The 15,964-nt window shown below is 39.2% G+C and overlaps 2 protein-coding genes across 2 annotated transcripts; both read left to right on the plus strand.

Annotated features, from left to right (window-relative positions):
* Window positions 1-1,130: 1,130 nt before the first annotated feature.
* Window positions 1,131-3,610, plus strand: LOC110453436. Its single transcript, XM_021502378.1, has 2 exons — window positions 1,131-1,585; window positions 2,110-3,610. Exons 1-2 carry the CDS (start codon window positions 1,497-1,499, stop codon window positions 2,354-2,356), a joined length of 336 nt encoding a protein of 111 aa, XP_021358053.1. The 5' UTR covers window positions 1,131-1,496; the 3' UTR covers window positions 2,357-3,610.
* Window positions 2,706-13,406, plus strand: LOC110453437. The gene is made up of 3 exons (XM_021502379.1): window positions 2,706-2,879; window positions 7,940-8,601; window positions 9,582-13,406. Exons 1-3 carry the CDS (start codon window positions 2,706-2,708, stop codon window positions 9,628-9,630), a joined length of 885 nt encoding a protein of 294 aa, XP_021358054.1. The 3' UTR covers window positions 9,631-13,406.
* The last annotated feature ends 2,558 nt before the right edge of the window (window positions 13,407-15,964 follow it).

Below are 15,964 nucleotides of genomic sequence, written 5' to 3' on the forward strand. Positions count from 1 at the left end.
CGGGGTAAAATTTTACTCTTTTCCAGGTTATTTTACTCCTAGACGTTTTATTTTACCCCTAAACATTTTATTTTGCTCAATTCTGAGTATTTTACTCCTTTTCCAATCACCAGTGAGAGGACTCAACTTATTGTATTGATCACAATTATTACTGATCTTAGAGGACTCAACTTATTGTATTGATCACAAATATTTCTATTCTTTCAAATATTGTTCAGGTCTTGTCTTGTCTTTATCTCTTCCATTTTTTGTTTGTGTGACTTTTTATTATTTTTGTTTTTCATTGTGAAATTTCTTGCCTTCTTGCACTTTGCAGCATTGTGTCCTTATACAGGTCAATACCCACGGTGTTACCACATATCCTTCTCTTGGCCTCTTGTCTTTTTACTTAAAATATCAATATCTGTTTATAACAATCGATATTAATCAAAGGTTTAATTTCATACCAATACAAAAAAAATCATAAAATCTGATCTGCGGACTGAAGTAATGGTATTGACCACTTCAGCAGATCTAGGTCACTTCAGCAGATCTAGGTCACTTCAGCAGATCTAGGTCACTTCAGCAGATCTAGGTCACTTCAGTACATCTATTTACCTTGTCCATAGGAACTTATTTCCGGTAAAGTGAAAACTGAGCTATTTAACCCTCATAGTCAGGTATTGGTCCAACACAGCTTTGAATGAAACAGTATGACAACCATTACAAGGTTAGAGTCTATCCAGACATTACACAGGGTCTGGTTTATATATCGTATAACACAGGGTCTGGTTTATATATTGTATAACACAGGGTCTGGTTTATATATCGTATAACACAGGGTCTGGTTTATATATTGTATAACACAGGGTCTGGTTTATATATCGTATAACACAGGGTCTGGTTTATATATTGTATAACACAGGGTCTGGTTTATATATCGTATAACACAGGGTCTGGTTTATATATCGTATAACACAGGGTCTGGTTTATATATCGTATAACACAGGGTCTGGTTTATATATCGTATAACACAGGGTCTGGTTTATATATCGTATAACACAGGGTCTGGTTTATATATCGTATAACACAGGGTCTGGTTTATATATCGTATAACACAGGGTCTGGTTTATATATCGTATAACACAGGGTCTGGTTTATATATCGTATAACACAGGGTCTGGTTTATATATCGTATAACACAGGGTCCGGTTTATATATTTACATATTGATTATTTATTAATTACCTATGATTTAGTGGAAATCTTGTGTCTTGAAAAAGAATAGATTAGATGAAATAGTTTAGATGAAATGTCATAAAGCAATAACAATAAATTATAAATTGATCTTTAAGCAAAAACTGTCTGGACTAACAAGAACCAGGTGTGCCTGTTAAGTTATCTTCACCATTTTGGTTTAGTTGCTTGATCTTTTACCCTTGCTTGCTTTTGCTTGGCTTACTTCATCTCCCTTTTCATGATCTTGTTTTTACAGGAACTATTTTTTCACTAACAGGTATGGGAGCGAACGCCCCACTGAGGCACGTCCCCACGGATTACGACCTGCCTCCATTACCTGCACCAAGGAAGCCCCCAGAAAATAACCGGTAAGACAAAGGGGTCCTACTGAAACATCATAAAACACCAAATATTAATAGAAGCTAATATTTTCAAATTGAGAATGCTGTTCAGTGAAATTGATACTTCATTATATTTTCAATGGAATGACCCTTAGAACTATTTTGGGACTTCTCATGCTCAGTGCGACAGAGGAGTTGGATATAGGTAACATATTTCATTATTTTATTGATCATAACATGGAAACAGTTGAAATTATCCAATACCCTCAATAGGCTTTATCCACAAAAAATTATATAATTTCGGTGTGGAGAATCAAAACCTCTTTACTGATAAATATAATGTGGAATTATGATAACTATTATGATATTGATAAATATATATAATTATGATAACTATTTTGATATTGATAAATATGTAGAATTATGATAACTATTTTGATATTGATAAATATGTAGAATTATGATAACTATTATGATATTGATAAATATGTAGAGTTTCTAAAATAGATTAAAACAGAATTGTATGTTATCTACTTTTTTGTCTTTCACAGGAAGTTAGAGAGTGGTGCTAGTACCCGCAGTGATATACCACTTCCTGTACGTAATCGTGATAAGGCCAACGAAATCTCGGACAATGTAAATGAGAACAGTGTTGACGAGGTGCGTGTGGATGTTCTCATAGCTAAAGGTTACGACAGACTACAAGTAGTGGACGCTCTACGTGTGGCCAGAAATAACATTCAGATGGCCGAGGAAATTCTCAAAACATTTGTGAGAAACGTCAGCACGGAGATGTAGGCTCATGAATAGTGATCACCTACACAGAGGATACTTCTCTTCAATTGATTTTGGGGAAGTTGAATATTAATTTAATTCCTCATTTTAGTTTTTGAATTTTTATGTTAACCTATGCTCTTCCACTTTTTCATAATGGACTTTTCCAGGTACTTAGATGGTTGTTTCAATACGTTAGGGTGAGGTTAACGCTGAAATTTTAATGGACAATATTGTCTGACATCTTAGTTTAGGTCTTCAATCATTTGACTAATAGTGACATCATAGTAATACTTTGTACTTAGATAATTAACACCTCACGAAGTCACTCTAGTGGTAGTCATCAGTACTTGGTCAACTAGAACGGAGTCGTATGACCAGCTTCACCAGGTCACCAGGTCACCAGGTCACTGAAATGTACCAAAAGTTTGAGAAAAGAGTTTTCAATATTGTCCATCATAGTGAGAAACATTGTGTGACAGTGATGTTTATGTCATCGTCAGGACTTGGTAGATTGTCGTCCTACAGTGTATTGAACCAGGATTTGGTAGATTGTCCTACAGTGTATTGAACCAGGACTTGGTAGATTGTCCTACAATGTATTACCACATTTGATCAATTGTTCACAATATATTGAACCAGGATTTGGTAGATTGTCCTACAATGTATTGAACCAGGATTTGGTAGATTGTCCTTCAATGTATTGAACCAGGATTTGATCAATTGTTCACAATATATTGAACCAGGATTTGGTAGATTGTCATCCTACAATGTATTGAACCAGGATTTGGTAGATTGTCCTACAATGTATTGAACCAGGATTTGGTAGATTGTCGTCCTACAATGTATTGAACCAGGATTTGGTAGATTGTCCTACAATGTATTAAACCAGGATTTGGTAGATTGTCCTACAATGTATTGAACCAGGATTTGGTAGATTGTCGTCCTACAATGTATTGAACCAGGATTTGGTAGATTGTCATCCTACAATTTATTGAACCAGGACTTGGTAGATTGTCCTACAGTGTATTGAACCAGGATTTGGTAGATTGTCATCCTACAATATATTGAACCAGGATTTGGTAGATTGTCATCGTACAATGTAAAGAACCAGGATTTAATAGATTGTCCTACAATATATTGACCCAGGATTTGGTAGATTGTCATCGTACAATGTATTGAACCAGGATTTGTTAGATTGTCCTACAATGTATAGAACCAGGATTTGGTAGATTGTCCTACAATGTATAGAACCAGGATTTGGTAGATTGTCCTACAATGTATTGAACCAGGATTTGGTAGATTGTCGTCCTCCAATGTATTGAACCAGGATTTGGTAGATTGTCATCCTACAATTTATTGAACCAGGACTTGGTAGATTGTCGTACAGTGTATTGAACCAGGATTTGGTAGATTGTCATCGTACAATGTACAGAACCAGGATTTAATAGATTGTCCTACAATATATTGACCCAGGATTTGGTAGATTGTCATCGTACAATGTATTGAACCAGGATTTGTTAGATTGTCCTACAGTGTATTTAACCAGGATTTGGTAGATTGTCATCGTACAATGTACAGAACCAGGATTTAATAGATTGTCCTACAATATATTGACCCAGGATTTGGTAGATTGTCATCGTACAATGTACAGAACCAGGATTTAATAGATTGTCCTACAATATATTGACCCAGGATTTGGTAGATTGTCATCGTACAATGTACAGAACCAGGATTTAATAGATTGTCCTACAATATATTGACCCAGGATTTGGTAGATTGTCATCGTACAATGTATTGAACCAGGATTTGTTAGATTGTCCTACAATGTATTGAACCAGGATTTGTTAGATTGTCGTCCTACAATGTATTGAACCAGGACTTGGTAGATTGTCCTACAATGTATTGAACCAGGATTTGTTAGATTGTCCTACAGTGTATTTAACCAGGATTTGGTAGATTGTCATCGTACAATGTATTGAACCAGGATTTGTTAGATTGTCCTACAATGTATTGAACCAGGACTTGGTAGATTGTCCTACAATGTATTGAACCAGGATTTGTTAGATTGTTGTCCTTCAATGTATTGAACCAGGATTTGATCAATTGTTCACAATGTAAAGAACCAGGATTTGGTAGATTGTCCTACAATGTATAGAACCAGGATTTGGTAGATTGTCATCGTACAATGTATTGAACCAGGATTTGTTAGATTGTTGTCCTTCAATGTATTGAACCAGGATTTGATCAATTGTTCACAATGTAATCAACCAGGATTTGGTAGATTGTCCTACAATGTATAGAACCAGGATTTGGTAGATTGTCGTCCTACAATGTATTTAACCAGGATTTGGTAGATTGTCGTCCTACAATGTATTTAACCAGGATTTGGTAGATTGTCCTACAGTGTATTGAACCAGGATTTTGTAGATTGTCATCGTACAATGTATTGAACCAGGATTTGTTAGATTGTCCTACAATGTATTGAACCAGGACTTGGTAGATTGTCCTACAATGTATTGAACCAGGACATGGTAGATTGTCCTACAATGTATTGAACCAGGACTTGGTAGATTGTCCTACAATGTATTGAACCAGGACATGGTAGATTGTCCTACAATGTATTGAACCAGGATTTGTTAGATTGTTGTCCTTCAATGTATTGAACCAGGATTTGATCAATTGTTCACAATGTAATCAACCAGGATTTGGTAGATTGTCCTACAATGTATTGAACCAGGACATGGTAGATTGTCCTACAATGTATTGAACCAGGACATGGTAGATTGTCCTACAATGTATTGAACCAGGATTTGTTAGATTGTCCTACAATGTATTGAACCAGGATTTGTTAGATTGTTGTCCTTCAATGTATTGAACCAGGATTTGATCAATTGTTCACAATGTAAAGAACCAGGATTTGGTAGATTGTCCCACAATGTATTGAACCAGGATTTGGTAGATTGTCGTCCTACAATGTATTGAACCAGGACTTGGTAGATTGTCCTACAATGTATTGAACCAGGACATGGTAGATTGTCCTACAATGTATTGAACCAGGACATGGTAGATTGTCCTACAATGTATTGAACCAGGATTTGTTAGATTGTCCTACAATGTATTGAACCAGGATTTGTTAGATTGTCCTACAATGTATTGAACCAGGATTTGTTAGATTGTCCTACAATGTATAGAACCAGGATTTGGTAGATTGTCATCGTACAATGTATTGAACCAGGATTTGTTTGATTGTCCTACAGTGTATTGAACCAGGATTTGGTAGATTGTCATCGTACAATGTAAAGAACCAGGATTTAATAGATTGTCCTACAATATATTGAACCAGGATTTGGTAGATTGTCATCGTACAATGTATTGAACCAGGATTTGGTAGATTGTCCTACAATGTATTGAACCAGGATTTGTTAGATTGTCCTACAATGTATTGAACCAGGATTTGTTAGATTGTCCTACAGTGTATTGAACCAGGACTTGGTAGATTGTCATCGTACAATGTATTGAACCAGGATTTGGTAGATTGTCCTAGAATGTATTGAACCAGGATTTGGTAGATTGTCGTCCTACAATGAAATGGAACAATTTCTAATGTTACACCCCTCATTTATTTATTGTTAAGCTTATATGAAACGAAATTTCATAGTTTGTGAATCATTTAGTCATTTTTATATTTCATCTAGGATGAAATTTAACAAATTGTTCAATGTACTCCCCTTGAAATATTATAGATTCATCCTTTGAAAGCTTGGATGGTTCCATTATGAAATACTGGGGATGTGGGTATTAAGTACAACAGTTTCCTGTTAGAGTTCATTACCAAGTAATGTTTAATGGACTAAGCATCCTAACTTATGTTAATTAACACCTGCTTCTTCATCACCATGGAAATCCCCTCTCACAAGTCAATCTCATCACCAAGTGAACACTAAGTAGTTGTACAGCTTATATTTTGGAAAAGTTCTTTTTCACTGTTTATGTGGAAAAGCTGAAACCCTGTACAGTGTTGAATTTGTCATTTGAAGAATGTTGTGTCTGTGGTGTGACTAATATCTACCCCTTACTAATAAACTAAACTTCAGTAGTTGTCAATATGAACTCCTATTGATCAGGGAGCTGCAATGTTAATGTACAATTTATCATTGTAGACAGCTGGAAACCATGTTTTATAACGGCCATGTAACCATTAATAGAGGCTCCTATCACAAGTTCAAAAAGGACAATAGGGAATTATAAAGTTGTTAGGTATAGACAGGTGGTAGTAAAAGACAGGCAATCTGTAAGAAAGTTTGACTGTAGTTATAGATAGCATGTAGCTATTAGTTTGTAGTCTAAAAGGCAGGTTTTACTGTTTGGTCAAATTTATGGATAAATTATTTCAATGTAAAATATTTTCCTGAACTCATGTATCAACATCGATTATAATGAAGTTTATCATCTTTGCTACTTGCATTATTTTTGTTATATCATCCATTGGCATTTCAGTATTTCAGTTGGTGGTGTGTATAGGAGTGGATTAAATGTCGACTTCTCACCGCCATACACTACACTGTGAATACTGCATAATAATTCAGTTAATGTTCATATCTTTTTCTGCTTTTGAAAAGCATTTGATTGAATCAGATTTTGCTCTTTGTATCTGTGATACTGATTCTGCTGCTGTGGATCAGGGTCTCTCCAGTATTTTAATCCCTGATCTGTTATATGTTTTAATGCGAGATCATCATATATCTTAAGCTTATTTATTCATTAAGAAAATGTCATGATAAATCATACATACGTTCAAGAAATATGCTCAATTCTGTTTAATGTTTCCAGAATGGAAAAGGGGTAAAATACTGGAAAACAAAAAAAAACTGTTACAAACTATAAATCTCTTGTCAGAGAGGTTCTAAGGGTTTTCGTTTGCACATTTTCCAGGTTGTAAATAAAGCGAAAATAATAACTGCACAAAATCTACTGTGATTAGAATGTGTAAAAGTGGTCCTCAACAGACATGCTAACTTCCTCAAAGCTTTCTGATATAACTACACTGCAGGGACAAACAGGGATAACACATCAAGGCTTCTAACTACACTGCAGGGACAAACAGGGTCCTGGATAACACATCAAGGCTTCTAACTACACTGCAGGGACAAACAGGGTCCTGGATAACACATCAAGGCTTCTAACTACACTGCAGGGACAAACAGGGTCCTGGGTAACACATCAAGGCTTCTAACTACACTGAAGGGACAAACAGGGTCCTGGATAACACATCAAGGCTTTCTGATGTAACTACACTGCAGGGACAAACAGGGTCCTGGGTAACACATCAAGGCTTCTAACTACACTGAAGGGACAAACAGGGTCCTGGATAACACATCAAGGCTTCTAACTAGACTGCAGGGACAAACAGGGTCCTGGATAACACATCAAGGCTTCTAACTAGACTGCAGGGACAAACAGGGTCCTGGATAACACATCAAGGCTTTCTAACTACAGGCTTTAAGGCAACTGCATCCCAACTTTTCGCTATCACAGACTCTTTGGAGCTGTCACTGGCTCTTTGGAGCTGTCACAGACTCTTTGGACCTGTCACAGACTCTTTAGAGCTGTCACAGATTCTTTGGAGCTATCACAGACTCTTTGGAGCTTTCACAGACTCTTTGGAGCTGTCACTGGCTCTTTGGAGCTGTCACTGACTCTTTGGAGCTGTCACTGGCTCTTTGGAGCTATCACAGACTCTTAGGAGCTGTCACAGACTCTTTGGAGCTGTCACTGGCTCTTTGGAGCTGTCACAGACTCTTTGGAGCTGTCCCTGACTCTTTGGAGCTGTCACAGACTCTATGGAGCTGTCACAGACTCTTTGGAGCTGTCATTGCCTCTTTGGAGCTGTCACTGACTCTTTGGAGCTGCCACAGGCTCTTTGGAGCTGTCACAGACTCTATGGAGCTGTCACAGACTCTTTGGAGCCGTCACTGGCTCTTTGGAGCTATCACTGGCTCTTTGGAGCTGTCACTGGCTTTTTGGAGCTGTCACTGGCTCGTTGGAGCTGTCACAGACTCCTTGGAGCTGTCACTGGCTCTTTGTAGCTATCACAGACTCTTTGGAGCTGTTACTGGCTCTTTGGAGCTTTCACAGGCTCTTTGGAGCTGTCACTGGCTTTTTGGAGCTGGCACTGGCTCTTTGGAGCTGTCACATACTCTTTGGAGCTGTCACTGGCTATTTGGAGCTGTCACAGACTCTATGGAGCTGTCACAGACTCTTTGGAGAAGTCACTGGCTCTTTGGAGCTTTCACAGACTCTTTAGAGCTGTCACAGATTCTTTGGAGCTATCACAGACTCTTAGGAGCTGTCACAGACGCTTTGGAGCTGTCACTGGCTCTTAGGAGCTGTCACAGACTCTTTGGACCTGTCACAGACTCTTTAGAGCTGTCACAGATTCTTTGGAGCTATCACAGACTCTTTGGAGCTATCACTGGCTCTTTGGAGCTGTCACTGGCTTTTTGGAGCTGTCACTGGCTCTTTGGGGCTGTCACAGGCTCTTTGGAGCTGTCACAGGCTCTTTGTAGCTGTCACTGACTCTTTGGAGCTGTCACAGGCTCTTTGTAGCTGTCACTGACTCTTTGGAGCAGTCACTGGCTCTTTGGAGCTGTCACATACTCTTTGGAGCTGTCACTGGCTATTTGGAGCTGTCACAGACTCTTTGGAGAAGTCACTGGCTCTTTGGAGCTTTCACAGACTCTTTGGAGCTTTCACTGGCTCTTTGTAGCTGTCACTGGCTCTTTGGAGCTGCCACAGACTCTTTGGAGCTGTCACAGGCTCTTTGTAGCTGTCACTGACTCTTTGGAGCTATCACTGACTCTTTGGAGCTGTCACTGACTCTTTGGAGCAGTCACTGGCTCTTTGGAGCTGTCACAGGCTCTTTGTAGCTGTCACTGACTCTTTGGAGCTGCCACAGGCTCTTTGGAGCTATCACAGGCTCTTTGGAGCTGTCACTGGCTTTTTGGAGCTGGCACTGGCTCTTTGGAGCTGTCACTGGCTTTTTGGAGCTGGCACTGGCTCTTTGGAGCTGTCACAGGCTCTTTGGAGCTGTCACTGGCTTTTTGGAGCTGTCACTGGCTCGTTGGAGCTGTCACAGACTCCTTGGAGCTGTCACTGGCTCTTTGTAGCTGTCACTGGCCCTTTGGAGCTATCACAGACTCTTTGGAGCTTTCACAGACTCTTTGGAGCTTTCACTGGCTCTTTGTAGCTGTCACTGGCTCTTTGGAGCTGTCACAGACTCTTTGAATGCGGTGTAGGACTAGATCAATACATGGTGTTGATTTTTCTGTTACCTCGTGATTGTTCTGTACATAGATGTATACGGTTTCTATCCCGATCCTCAGCTGAGAATTTGTTCCACCCGATGTACTACTGTTGTCGCTGGTTAGACAGGAGAACTTTGTTAGTCTGTACTAACTATCCACAGTACATTGTCATTACCTTAAATCTCTCAACAATAGGCAGTGGCTTATTTCTAGCACATTTCATTGCAAGAAATCTCTGGCTTATTTTTATGACAAATTTATTTTTTTAGTCTTATTTTCAGATTTTAAGGGTATGATCAGTGTTAGCTTAGCTTCTGTCGAATAAAGCAATATAAAGCTGTATTTGATATACATACATTTATTGTTCTATTAAATGTAATATAAATGTAAAATCCATATTTTCTCTATGTAATTTCTTTTTGTTTTTGTTTTCCATTTGATAACATTTCTAAAATTGGCTAAATCTCAACATTGGAAAGGTTGGTTTACAAAGCAGTCTCTTGTAAATAATTTCAGCACAGATCCTATTGCATCAAGTATATATATTGTAACTTTTAAAATACTCGACAAGAAAAGCTGTTACCACAAGGTCGTATAAAGATGAAGCTCTTTGAACATAGCTTTATGATCACAGAGATGGTAATTTACCTAACTAGTATTATGTACATTCTGGGAAGTTTCTTACCTGGTGCAGTTTATTATTAGAAATAGTATATAAGTTGTGGAGATAAGTTCCAGTACACCTGAAGCTTCTGTTCACTTAACAATGCTTTACTCCTTTATACATCATCAAATACACATTGGTTTATTGACTGCTTCATTTGAAAGTGAGAGTAAGTTTGTTAAATGCAAATGTTTTTTGTATAATCAATATCTTTGTTTCCCCAATTGATGTGATAATTTTGTGTAAACTGTTTGTTTATAGCGGTATCCTACTGTCTAATAAGTCTATTCATAGCAATATCCTACTGTCTAATAATATTTATAGCGGTATCCTACTGTCTAATAAGTCTATTTATAGCGGTATCCTACTGTCTAATAAGTCTATTTATAGCAGTATCCTACTGTCTAATAGGTCTATTCATGTTTTGTACAAATATAATGAACTATATATTATATACCATCATCATAGCTAATATTTTATTCCTAAACATTTCTTTTTTAGAAAACTAATATATATACAGATGCGTTTTAGAAACAAACATATTTAATGAAATTTGATGATTAAGAAATATTTTTGGAAATAATACATTTATCACCGACAAATGATACTGGTTTGTGGAAAAAGTTTGGGAAAATTCAGTATTTTGAAGTTAACCATGATTGCCAGTAATGTAGGTATTCTGTAGTTACCTATGATTGCCAGTAATGTAGGTATTCTGTAGTTACCTATGATTGCCAGTAATGTAGGTATTCTGTAGTTACCTATGATTGCCAGTAATGTAGGTATTCTATAGTTACCTATGATTGCCAGTAATGTAGGTATTCTGTAGTTACCTATGATTGACAGTAATGTATGTGGAAGAAGATTTTAGCATCCAATGTTCATGTCATTTACAATTTATTTGAACTTATTTAATAACAAGTAGAGGGCACTAGTTCTCACACCTTACTACAACGTCTCCTAGCTGGTACAGTGTTCCAAAGTAAACTTGTCCAAGGTCGGAATTCCTATTGTTTCAGTGTAAACTTGTCCAAGGTCGGAATGCCTATTGTTTCAGTGTAAAATGGTGAAGAGAAAAAGTTATAACTATAAACTGCAGTTGTATGAAACATCTGATATATGAAATGTAGTGTGTGCCAATAATTTCTACTTATTCAAAAATGAACGAGATGAACACTGGGTTAATACTGATTTCTAGTGTGATTACAGTGAACTTGATTTTATAATACAGTTAATTTGTTTAAGTCTGGGGCAGCGGATATTAACCCTATACCAGAAAATTGTCATTGAAAACTAGCTGGCGAAATGGGTATTCTAACAAATACATCGTCAGATTTTATTTTCTGGCCATTTTTGAAGTAACCTTCACAGAAAAGCCAGGTTTTGTTTCTTTAAAGAATCGAAGTGGTTGTTACACAAATGTAAAAGTATTAATTTCAATTTAATGAATGAATCTCATCTTTGATGAGCAAGTTGGACACTAAAGAGTAACTTCCTATTAATTTGATTCAATTTTTAATATGATAGATATTAATGTAGCTTGAAATTTTAATACACTTCCATATGAACATGTGGACACCGATACCCCTGTATTTAAAACACAACACAACAAGGTGTCAGAGATTGGACTTCTATTGAATATGCTGACAGATTTACAAAGTGTGAAGGAATTATATATAAATATATATAGTTACCAATCAAAATAGACCTTTAATTGTATTTTTTTTATTTTCCATTATTGCATGCAAGAATTATATTTTAAATATAAAATCATTGTCAAATTGCACAAACAACACAGCCCCTGATGGAAGGGTAGCATGCTAAGGGGAGATAACAAGGTTGTCTCCTGTCCAACAGTTTATAGTGCTGGGATTAGAAAATTGGAAATAACTTTTTATTCTTTTTGTTTCTTACTTTACTTAATCAGGTCTGATCTTGAACATTAATTGACCAATCAAATGAGTTTTTGTTACTGCAGACTGGTTTAATGATTGACAAATAAAATTAGACCTTACATAATCTTGCCTTTCAAACTTCAAGTTGAAAAAAGTACATATATTGAAGTAAATAGTTGCTTTTTCAGTGCTCAGTGAGTCTTTTATGTTTTGTTTTACACAATATTATTTTTTTATTTGTTTATTTTTTTTCTGCCAAATCATTTACCATGTGGACGTAGTCATTGTGTTTTGTTAGACATGTTATAATGTAAAGCCTGTCAACACTTGTACACATTGTGTTTTGTTAGACATGTTATGATGTAAAGCCTGTCAACACTTGTACACATTGTGTTTTGTTAGACATGTTATAATATAAAGCCTGTCAACACTTGTACACAGTGTGTTTTGTTAGACATGCTATAATGCAAAGCCTGTCAACACTTGTACACATTGTGTTTTGTTAGACATGTTATGATGTAAAGCCTATCAACACTTGTCCACATTGTGTTTTGTTAGACATGTTATGACGTAAAGCCTATCAACACTTGTACACATTGTGTTTTGTTAGACATGCTATAATGCAAAGCCTGTCAACACTTGTCCACATTGTGTTTTGTTAGACATGCTATAATGTAAAGGCTGTCAATACTTGTACACATTGTGTTTTGTTTTGTTAGACATGTTATGATGTAAAGGCTGTCAACACTTGTACACATTGTGATTTGTTAGACATGTTATAATGTAAAGCCTGTCAACACTTGTACACATTGTGTTTTGTTAGACATGTTATAATGTAAAGCTTGTCAACACTTGTACACATTGTGCTCAAAGCGTGTATACATTGTACAGAAGGCTTCAACTATTATTACTGAAAATTGATGACATAAAATATTAATATAAGTACCTTGTACATTTTTAAAATATTGTATTATTAAAAAGCCTGAAGATGGGGCTTCCCAATAAATGAATAAAAACTGTTACAAGAAATGTTTTTCTAGCATGTTTTTTTTAGCCCTCCATCAACTGTCTTGTTATCCCTATCTCCAGAAAGTACTGGATTGTTTGTGTAGGTTCCCATTCATCCTTTATCACAATCAGTATTGTACTAGTTAATATGTGAAACAAGAAACTCACTTTAAAGGTTGTCTTTTATACACAGATGTATGAAGTTTAGATCAAAAGTAACCTCAAGGTGCATTTAATATTTACATGAATCAATCAAACAGATAAGAGAGAAAAGATCAAACTGACGATGGTGAACACTAATATCCCTCTGGGATCTCGGTACGATGGTGAGCACTAATATCCCTCTGGGATCTCGGTACGATGGTGAACACTAAGACTCCTCTGGGCTCTTGGTACGATGGTGAGCACTAAGACCCCTCTGGGATCTCGGTACGATGGTGAGCACCAAGACCCCTCTGGGCTCTCGGTACGATGGTGAGCACTAAGATCCCTTTGGGATCTCACTACGATGGTGAACACTAAGACCCCTCTGGGATCTCAGTACGATGGTGAGCACTTATATCCCTCTGGGCTCTCAGTACGATGGTTAACACTAAGACCCCTCTTGGATCTCGGTACGATGGTGAGCACTAATATCCCTCTGGGCTCTCGGTACGATGATGAGCTCCAAGACCCCTATGGGATCTCGGTACGATGGTGAGCACTAATATCCCTCTGGGATCTCGGTACAATGGTGAGCACCAAGACCCCTCTGGGCTCTCGGTACGATGGTAAGCACTAAGACCCAGAGGGGATCACGGTACGATGGTGAACACTAAGACTCCTCTGGGATCTCTGTACGATGGTGAGCATTAAGATCCTTCTGGGATCTCGCTACGATGGTGAGCACTAAGACTCCTCTGGGCTCTCGGTACGATGGTGAACACTAAGACCCCTCTGGGATCTCTGTACGATGGTGAACACTAAGACCCCTTTGAGATCTTGGTACGATGGTGAACACTAAGACCCCTCTGGGATCTCGCTACAATGGTGAGCACTAAGACCCCTCTGGGATCTCTGTACGATGGTGAACACTAAGACCCCTCTGAGATCTTGGTACGATGGTGAACACTAAGACCCCTCTGGGATCTCTGTACGATGGTGAACACTAAGACCCTTCTGGGATCTCGCTACAATGGTGAGCACTAAGACCCCTCTGGGATCTGGGTACGATGGTGAACACCAAGACTCCTCTGGGATCTCGGTACGATAGTGAACACTAAGACCCCGCTGGGATCTCGGTACGATGGTGAACACTAAGCCCCCTCTGGGATCTCGCTACAATGGTGAGCACTAAGACCCCTCTGGGATCTAGGTACGATGGTGAACACCAAGACCCCTCTGGGATCTCGGTACGATAGTGAACACTAAGACCCCTCTGGGATCTCGGTACGATGGTGAACACTAAGACCCCTCTGAGATCTTGGTACGATGGTGAACACTAAGACCCTTCTGAGATCTTGGTACGATGGTGAACACTAAGACTCCTCTGGGCTCTCGGTACGTTGGTGAGCACTAAGACTCCTCTGTGCTCTCGGTACGATGGTGAACACTAAGACTTCTATGGGATCTCTGTACGATGGTGAGCACCAAGACCCCTCTGGGCTCTCGGTACGATGGTAAGCACTAAGACCCAGAGGGGATCACGGTACGATGGTGAACACTAAGACTCCTCTGGGCTCTCGGGACGATGGTGAGCACTAAGACTCCTCTCGGCTCTCGCTACAATAGTGAGCACTAAGACCCCTCTGGGATCTCGCTACGGTGGTGAGCACTAAGACTCCGCTGGGCTCTCGGTACGATGGTGAACCCTAAGACCCCTCTGGGCTCTAGGTACGATGGTGAACACTAAGACTCCTCTGGGATCTCTGTATGATGGCGAGCACTAAGATCCCTCTGGGATCTTGCTACGGTGGTGAGCACTAAGACTCCGCTGGGCTCTCGGTACGATGGTGAACCCTAAGACCCCTCTGGGCTCTAGGTACGATGGTGAACACTAAGACTCCTCTGGGATCTCTGTATGATGGCGAGCACTAAGATCCCTCTGGGATCTTGCTACGGTGGTGAGCACTAAGACGCCTCTGGGCTCTCGGTACGATGGTGAACCCTAAGACCCCTCTGGGCTCTAGGTACGATGGTGAACACTAAGACTCCTCTGGGATCTCTGTACGATGGTGAACACTAAGACCCCTCTGGGATCTCGCTACGGTGGGGAGCACTAAGACTCCTCTGGGCTCTCGGGACGATGGTGAGCACTAAGACTCCCTGGGATCTCGGTACGATGGTGAACACTAAGGCCCCTCTGGGATCTCGCTACAATGGGGAGCACTAAGACCCCTCTGGGATCTCGCTACAATGGGGAGCACTAAGACCCCTCTGGGATCTCGCTACGGTGGTGAGCACTAAGCCTCCTCTGGGCTCTCGGTACGATGGTTAGCACTAAGATCCCTCTGGGATCTTGCTACGGTGGTGAGCACTAAGACTCCGCTGGGCTCTCGGTACGATGGTGAACCCTAAGACCCCTCTGGGCTCTAGGTACGATGGTGAACACTAAGACTCCTCTGGTATCTCTGTACGATGGTGAGCACTAAGATCCCTCTAGGATCTCGCTACGGTGGTGAGCACTAAGACGCCTCTGGGCTCTCGGTACGATGGTAAGCACTAAGACCCAGAGGGGATCACGGTACGATGGTGAACACTAAGACTCCTCTGGGATCTC

Source organism: Mizuhopecten yessoensis, unplaced genomic scaffold (genome assembly GCF_002113885.1).
Source record: "Mizuhopecten yessoensis strain PY_sf001 unplaced genomic scaffold, ASM211388v2 scaffold7289, whole genome shotgun sequence".
NCBI lineage: Eukaryota > Metazoa > Mollusca > Bivalvia > Pectinida > Pectinidae > Mizuhopecten > Mizuhopecten yessoensis.

Excerpts from the sequence above, each read along its gene's own strand:
- LOC110453436 (XM_021502378.1), top strand. The coding sequence starts at position 1,497 with ATGGGAGCGAACGCCCCACTGAGGCACGTCCCCACGGATTACGACCTG. Across the intron at positions 1,586-2,109 it reads AAGCCCCCAGAAAATAACCG|GAAGTTAGAGAGTGGTGCTA; the intron begins GTAAGACAAAGG and ends TGTCTTTCACAG.
- LOC110453437 (XM_021502379.1), top strand. The coding sequence starts at position 2,706 with ATGACCAGCTTCACCAGGTCACCAGGTCACCAGGTCACTGAAATGTAC. Across the intron at positions 2,880-7,939 it reads GTGTATTGAACCAGGATTTG|AGCTGTCACAGATTCTTTGG; the intron begins GTAGATTGTCCT and ends CAGACTCTTTAG. Across the intron at positions 8,602-9,581 it reads CTGTCACAGACTCTTTGGAG|CTGTCACTGGCTCTTTGGAG; the intron begins AAGTCACTGGCT and ends GGCTCTTTGTAG.